At 48.1% G+C, this 8,484-nt stretch overlaps 1 protein-coding gene across 1 annotated transcript; it reads right to left on the bottom strand.

The window, feature by feature from the left end:
• Positions 1–864: 864 nt before the first annotated feature.
• LOC149338223 (uncharacterized) lies at positions 865–2,126 on the bottom strand. The gene has a single exon (XM_089550718.1). It carries the CDS (start codon positions 2,065–2,067, stop codon positions 865–867), a length of 1,203 nt encoding a protein of 400 aa, XP_089406844.1. The 5' UTR covers positions 2,068–2,126.
• Between the last annotated feature and the right edge of the window lie 6,358 nt (positions 2,127–8,484).

The raw sequence follows: 8,484 nt of genomic DNA, 5'->3' as shown, positions 1-8,484 counted from the left end.
ATACTCTCATGCGAAACGCGGACCATAAATGCTCAGCGTCGCTACTTTCTGAGAGACGCTGAAAGATTGGCAAGTACGATACTAGTTCTCCCTGGATGGCGTCAAAATTACCTTTCTCGTATATAAATACCTGCCGTGGGGGTTGCAGACGAGTCGGTACTACTGAAATGTTTAAGTTCGTTATCACCGCATCATGATCACTGAGGCCAGGTTGCGTAGACAAATTGGTCACAACGTTGGGGTCGTTACAAAGTACTAGATCTAATGTAGCCTAGCCTGTTGTCTAGTAGGAACTAAAACATATTGGGTTAAATTATTCAATGTAATCAGGCCACGAAAAGTTGTATTAATTCGTGCTTTATTAGTTATTGCACCTTTGGAAGTCCATGTTATCTCCGGGAGATTAAAATCGCCGCCCAGAAAAACGGTATCAGATAGCACTGATAAAATGTCAGCAAGATTATGAATTGGAGTTTCATTATTATCGGGTGGACGGTAGAAGGATCCAAATACTAGTCTATTTCCCTTTGGGAGGCTCACTCGACACCAAACAGATTCCGCAGCACTGTGAAATTGAAGTTTCTCGCTAGGCAGGTCGTTTGATATTAAAATAAATACGCCTCCGCCATGCCGATGTCTATCTTTACGGTAGACAGTAAACCCCGGTGGGAATACTTCGCTATTCATAATATTATTTTCTAACCAGGACTCGGTGCCTAGTACAACGTGCGGCTGCACTGTTGCTACCATAGAGGAAAAAGTGTCCGTCTTATTTTTGATGCTTCTACAGTTTACCAAGAGCACCGAAAATTCTTTCGGTTCAGCCACGTCAATGATGTGGCTTTGATGTGTGTTATCTGCATGTCATTTCCCGTTTGAATGCGCACGCGCTCTCAATAAAGCAGGTTGCCTCGTGTCGAAGTCCCATATATATGTGTCGCCATTTATAACTGCCTTATCATATTTTAGTTGTACACGGATTTCCTTTCTATCTCGTTTTTCTTTTGTATATTTCCAGAGAAGACGCCGTTTTTCCTGGACAGTGCGACTAAAGTCTTCCGAGACACTAAAAGCGGTGCCTTTAAATTTGCTCGCATTTTGTAGTACACTATCCCGTGCTTTCCAGCTTGCAAAGTTCGCTATGATCGGCCGGTTTTTCCCCTCCCGGTATGCTCCCACCCGGTGCGCCCTTTCGATAGGTATGTTATCAAGTTCTAGGTTGTCTTGGCAGACGCCTTTGACTAGTTCTTCGGATTTTTGCCACGTTTCCTTCGGCTCGTTGTCGCTGATTCCAAAGAAAACCAGATTTAGTCTCCGGCTCCTGTTTTCGAGATCGTCCAGTCTAGCTTCAAGCTTCCGTTCTGACTCTTCGACTAGCGTAATACGGTTCTCAATTGCAGTAGACTTCGCAATCACGCTGTCAATCTTCTTTTCGAGTTCTAATTGGTTAGTTTCGATGGTTGTTAGCTTTGTCAGAACGGTTGTCTGGTCTGCTTTAAGCTGAGTGAGTACCTGTGCGATCTGCTCAAGCTGTTCCGCTTCGGCTTTTGTCATGGGACCGGGGTTTAGCTCCACATCCCCACACAGAAGCAACAGCTCGCACAAAAAGAGATATGAGTCAAAAGCCAAGCATTCCAGCCCAGACAATATGCAAGCACAAGAGCAAGTAACCCAGTGGCACAATAAACGCTTGTTCAGGGGACACGACACTCTTACAAGTAAAACGTTATTCGACCGGTAACAAAGCGAAGATTTCATGTAACCAACCTGATACATAGAGCGAGGTGAGTACAGGCCGTGAAGAGTGCCGTGTCCCAGTTGTTGCTGGCAAGACGAGCCGCTTTTATGGCTGCAGTAGGGCGGGAGCGGAAGCGTTCCGCGATGCTTTGCCACGTATCCATCGGTGATCAGAGGCAGATTGTCCGGAACCATGCATTGCTGAGAAGGATGACGGAATGAATTCCGCGATAAGCGATCCAGCTTCTGCCATGGCTTGACGTCCCAGACAGGCGCAGCCGCGACGAGGTTCGCCGTGACCGCAAGGAATCCGAGCAGCACCTGATACATAGAGCGAGGTGAGTACAGGCCGTGAAGAGTGCCGTGTCCCAGTTGTTGCTGGCAAGACGAGCCGCTTTAATGGCTGCAGTAGGGCGGGAGCGGAAGCGTTCCGCGATGCTTTGCCACGTATCCATCGGTGATCAGAGGCAGATTGTCCGGAACCATGCATTGCTGAGAAGGATGACGGAATGAATTCCGCGATAAGCGATCCAGCTTCTGCCTTGGCTTTGCCCGGTTTATGAAGGATATAGTGGGAATACAGTTCGCAGGGAAGGGAGTTAGTCTGTGCCTGTCGAATTAAAGTGGCGTCAGCACGGCAAAGGAAATGGGAGGGTGACGGAAGGGTTCGTCGCATGTGCCGCAAATTGCGAAGATGTTCGCGGCGGTCCTGTCGGTGTGTGCGCGGTCTGCCTTGGGATTATAAAGGGCTGGCCAGGCAGTCGGAAGGCCCGGTGGTATTTTTTCACGGGCCAGAGCAAGCTCATTCTCCGGCATACCTTGATGACCAGGAATCCATTCAAGGCGGACATGGAGCGTAGGGTGGGCTGTTAGGTATTGCAGCAAAGTATCTAGGATATGGGGAGGGAGTTTTTGAGATTCGAATGAGCGTATGGCAGCCTGAGAGTCTGCACGTATGGTGATGGCGGAGGAAAGGTGGTCGTGAAGCGTAATCGCCTCTGCTATGACCAGAGTTTCTGCGTCGGTTGAGGAAGGCACTCCTGTGTGGAGATGTGTGGAGGTGCTTCGAGGGCCGACTGCTGCAGCAACTACTTGCTGCTCGAGGATATGGGCATCGGTATAGTAAGTGTCGTGGCCCAGTGCGGGTAAATGGTTCGCCAGTGCTTCACGGGGATTTATCGTTGGAGACATGTGGCGTGGAATGGGTTTTACAGTAAGACGCGGGAGGCTTTTCCACGGGGGAGCAGATGGTTGAAGCGGGGGTAGTTGGGATATGGTGAGTCCGAAAAGGCTCTGCCTTGCTCGGAGGTAGAGAGACGGTGTATCTGGGCTCGGTGGTGTGCTGCTGCGCGTTCTTCGAGGGAGTTGAAAATGGCGGTGTCTGCGATCAGAGCATTTGCGGCGTAGATGGGAACTCCCATGGCTAATCGAGTGAAGCGACGCAGAGAGGCTTCCAGTTTGCTTACCTGAGAGGTTGTGAGGCGTTGATAGGCGTAGACGTACATGACCCTCCAATAAACGAGTGCTTCTATAACTCGACGGAGTTCGTGTTCTCTGAGTCCATGCTTTTGACAAGATATACGGGACAGCATGCGGCGAATTTGGTTCAGTTGTTGCAGGAGTTGGCTAAGCCACACGTTGCACTTGCCATCTTGTTGAAAAGTGAAGCCAAAGATCTTGATGTGGCTCCATCGTGGGATAGGTGTTTGCGCGAGAGAGAGTTGAATGAGTTCGCGGTAGGAAGAAGCGGTTTTTTGAGGAGCGTATAGAGACCACGATGTATTCCGACTTTTCGGCGGAACAATCATACCTATGCGGCGTGCATGCTCCTGAACGACGTCGAGGCCTTGCTGCAAAGTGGATTCTAGTTCCCCGGCGTTTCCTGTGGTAGAGCAGAGAGAGATATCGTCCGCATATATAGCGTGGCCTAGGCCAGGAATTTCAGCGAGTTTTCGGGGCAGTTCTTTCATTGCCAAGTTGAAAAGCATAGGTGAAAGAATGGATCCCTGTGGTGTACCTGCGGTGAGGGGAAAGGGGGCGGAAGGTGTGCCGTCGGGGCCAATGATTTGGAGGGTCCTGTCTGTAAGAAAGTCTTTGATGTAGTTGAACATGCGGACCCCAGGGCGAGTGTCTGCCATTCGATCATAAATTGATCTAGGAAACACGAGGAAAGGTGCAAAAAAATGTACCACACAAATCTAACGAGGACGAGCGAGTATCAGTGTGTTTTTGAAGCTCCCTTCGTCTCCCCACGCTCAACCGAGCCGCACGACAGAAGAAAAACCTGCCTCAAAGCAACGCAGGAATGGCCGGGGGACACTTCTGCATGACGTCACCGTGCAGTTACCGGACATAGTGAACAAGTAGAATCGGAGCCTCGCCGCCACTTCATGGAAGCGTCGCCGGGGAGTGTGGTCGGGACGCGGGACATCCATAATACATATGCCCGGACGGATCGGTTAACTGGGATCTGCTACCCCTCTTGGATGGGCGCGCGCCTACCGGCAGCACACACCAGTAAACCTTCTTTTGCGAATCCAGCACAGTAACAGCGGCGCGCAAGAGCGCCCAGCAACAGCACGAGAACACAAGCCAAGCTCACGGCGGTAGGTCAAGTTCAGCCGAGAGCAGCATTTGTTATCACCGCAAACGTGCCGCAAACATGCGGTGTCAGCAGCGTCAGGCAGCAGCAACTAGCAGTAAGCATGCATGGCCTCAGAGATCAACCGACTGCCCGCTCGTTCGCGTGTGGGTGATCTCAGAGACCATGCAGCATGTCGGATCGGCTTTGGATTTGGCGTGCTAGACCGTGCGCACTCACGCACCCAGCCATGCACCGACACGCATGTTCATGCATCCACGCATCACAAATTTCTCGAGTTTTGATTGAAAATATGTGCACGAGAAATTGATTACGAGAAAGAATTTGACTCAGTGGAAACCTCAGCTGTCATGCAGGCATTGCAGAATCAGGGTGCAGAAGAGTGTTATGTGAAGATATTGGAAGTTATTTATAACAATTGCACAGCTACTATAGTTCTCCATAAAGTCAGCAATAAAATTGCAATACGGAAAGGTCTCAGGCAGGGAGACACGATCTCGCCAATGCTCTTGTCTGCCTGCTTACAGGAGGTATTCCGGGGACTGGAATGGGAACAGCTGGGGATAAGAGTTAATAGAGAATACCTGAGTAATTTGCGATTCGCTTATGACATTGCCTTGCTAAGCCACTCAGGACAAGAACTGCAAAGCATGATCAATCAGTTAGACAGGCAGAGCAGAACGGTGGGGCTAAGAATAAGCATGCAGAAAACCAAAGTAATGTTCAACAGCCTAGCAAGGGATCAGCAGTTCGCAATTGGTAGTGAGGTGCTGGAAGCAGTAAGAGAATATGTCTACTTAGGGCAGGTACTGACCGCAGATCCGGATCATGAGAAGGAAATAACTAGCAGAATAAGAATGGGGTGGAGCGCATATGGCAGGTTCTCTCAGATCATGAATGGTAGCTTACCAATATCCCTGAAGAGAAAAGTATACAACAGCTGTAACCTACCGGTACTCACCTATGGGGCAGAAACGTGGAGGCTAGCAAAGAGGGTTCAGCTTAAGTTATGAACAACGCAGCTATGGAAAGGAAAATGATTGGTGTAACGTTAAGAGATCGGAAGAGGGCGGAGTGGGTGAGGGAACAAACGCGGGTTAATGACATGTTAGTTGAAATCAAGAGGAAGAAGTGGGCTTGGGCAGGGCATGTAATGCGAAGGCAAGATAACCGCTGGTTCTTAAGGGTAGTGGAGTGGATTCCAAGAGGAAGCAAACGTAGCAGGGGATGGCAGAAAGTTAGGTGGGCGGATGAGATTAAGAAGTTTCCAGGGATACAGTGGCGCCAACTGACAAAGGAAAGGGTTAATTGGAAAGACATGGGAGAGGCCTTTCTCCTGCAGTGGGTTTAGTCAGGCTGATGAGGATTATGATGATGTGCACGAAAACTTAATTATTGTTGTAACGAAAGTTTCACTCAGTTTTAGTGCTTTGCTATCGCACTACCCAAAAGCATAGAGCCCAAAGGAGGCGACCTGGGGGCGACGCCTTATTAAACGGGCCCAAGGAATCCGAAACTAAACGAAGCGCTAGCCAACGAACGCAGCGTCTGCGGACTCCATGGCGGTCTGCGGTCGGTTTGTCGTGCTGCACCTTTGTGCTGCCGAGGGCATGAACCATCGGAGGCATGAGCATTTGTCACTCGTCCGATATGTGAATTTCCGAGAGCAGTGAAATTCTCTGCTGCGATGCAGGAAAACATTCTATAGTGCTGAAAAAAACCTGTGTGTATACTGTGCGTCAGCGCTCTCGACAGACAGCGCGTCTTTGGCGTGCCTCCACTGGAAACAGTACGCTGACGGCGGGGCTCATTTCCTCCATGGCGAAGCTGCTCGAGGGATACCACTACCCGGATGACATCTGGCATCTTGGGGGTAAGTTAATTTTCTTGGGACCTGTACAATATTTCAAAGCCTCTGCGCAGAACTCGCCATGTCAACACAACTAGTACGGAGACGGGAAGGCGCAGTGCCTATCGCGGCTGCACGCGCCGCCGAAAGGTTATTTTCTGGCGACAGACGGGCATGAATGCGCGTTTAGTGTCAGTGGTAAAACGGTCATGGTCAGTATGCCAGGAAATTATGCACAGCTGAGCCGATCGCGGGGTGCACGTTATCGGCGCCGTACTGATGTTCAACTCTGGGCGAGAATGGGATATGTGCCCGCCAATAGATCTTCGGTACGGGCTTTACATACTCGCTGCAGGTTATGCTGTAATTGAGTGACAGCGCTCGAGCTGTGAAACTATGTCGACTGCGAATCAGCTCTATGCGTTAGGATTGACCTTCCTCCTCTTTCACTTGTATTTCCCTTGTACATTTAGAAATTGTGTATTTAACGTGCGAAGCGCCATATGATTCAGCTGCGTTCGTACTTCTAGCCGAGCCAATGTAGTCAAGCCTTGAATAGCAGAAGGGTGAGAAAAAAACAAATTGCTATGAAGTTTATCGCCTCTCTTTTGACATTAACTTTTTTATACTTTTGCTCGCGGCTGAAATGGTCGAAACAACTGCAAAATGCACACTGGTGCCCTAACTCCATTTTCCCTAAATGCCGAAGTTGCAGTGAAATTTAAGGGTAATTGAGCTTTTAATATGTACGAAGAATAAGCTTGCTTCTTTCATTATTATAACGAAGGACGGAATTAAATCTGACTTGAACTTAAAAGTAAATCTGACTCTGACTTAAAAATAAATCTGACTTTGACTTAATTATGCTGAGGCACCTCTTCAACACCTTACCTGATGTTAAGAGAAGAAAGTGTGCTTTTTCTTCTGTTGGCACCGTAAAATTCATCATACCTGAGAAATGGGAAACCAGCGCTAATCACGCAGATTTCAAACTGAGGGACGCATGAAGAATTCGAAGCAAACCAGCCTTCTAGTGAAATTATCGTTCTGTGGTGGTCTGTTCTTTTTAATGATAGCATTTATTGTAGAAACGATGCTGGATAGATATGCAAGTGATGTCTCGTCTGAGGCTAGCTTGTGAATGACTGCCGAGGTTATGAATTTCTTGTTGCGAGGCGCCAGGATTACTTCGGAATGTGGTTAAACAGTCGTGTTCAATTCTGTGACCGTCTCCTTTCTGCTTGTTTCATGGAAATGCCTCCACTTTCGAGTGCACAGTTTTATAGCTCGCAGTTGATTGAATCATTATTGCGAGGAAAAGTTCGGGAGTGTGAGAGTGTTGAGCCTTCGTGATGTACCACGGGCAGACTATTGCACTGGCGTGGACCTGTTCCATGCCAGCTACTTGGTGTTTTGTGCCAGCTTAAGTTGTAAATTTATCTGTTATCAAGTGTGCAATTATGCATGTGCTTTTTGTTCCTCATATTAAGACACTGTCATGTCAGAACGTCCAAGGGGATCACCTAAATGGTATCGGTTAATAATTTATTCAGGTCAAGAAAGTCTCTTTTTGGGCCGGTTGTGTCGAAATGTAGCAGCAATTTTCACGAGCCGGAATGAGGTGCAACCTGATTAGGTGTTACTTTTTCTGCTGGCAAGGTGCTTAAGTTTCAACTTAGTTCTCTGGTAGTCAGAAAATGGACCCAAATTTTATGTCTGATTGTTATACGCTTTTATTGCATTAAGAAGACTGAAAAGAAGCCCTAAACGCTAACTAAAACTAATAAGACAGGGATGACACTTCTCATTTTGATTGAAACTATTACATAGGTGAGCACTACTGTTCAAACTTTTAATACTGGGAAGACAGAAAAAATAAAAAAACCAGTTTATCCACCATGGCCAAGAATGTGCACTGTGTGCATGTTTGTGCGTTGCATGCTTGAATCTGGTCCTTTTTTGCACTGTGCTGCTGTTAAATGTGACTTTTTTCCTTGCAGCAAGCTCCACATAGCTTTTCTAGCAACGTCTCTTTCAAGCTCTGCAGTATGTCTTTGCCAGGCTTTCACTTGGTGCTAGGATGCCCAGCAAGCAAGCAGGCTTTTGAGGTAAACACTGAAGACATCTTCCGACAGAAGTAGCTTTTATTTTCCCAGTCCACTGCTACTTGTGTGACCCCTCGTTATGTTGATTTTGGCGAGTTAGGTTGCCTATTAAGGGCTGTCATGTTTTTCACCTGCTGCGGTGGCCTACTGCATTGGTGTTCGGCTGCTGAGCCCAAAGACGCGGGATTGAT

The sequence above is a fragment of the Amblyomma mixtum genome, chromosome 6 (genome assembly GCF_055824585.1).
Source record: "Amblyomma mixtum isolate Tamu chromosome 6, ASM5582458v1, whole genome shotgun sequence".
Classification (NCBI taxonomy): domain Eukaryota; kingdom Metazoa; phylum Arthropoda; class Arachnida; order Ixodida; family Ixodidae; genus Amblyomma; species Amblyomma mixtum.
Note: the sequence above shows the minus strand (reverse complement) of the source record. Positions and strands in the feature narration are given on the sequence as shown.

Excerpts from the sequence above, each read along its gene's own strand:
- LOC149338223 (XM_089550718.1), bottom strand. The coding sequence starts at position 2,067 with ATGTATCAGGTGCTGCTCGGATTCCTTGCGGTCACGGCGAACCTCGTC.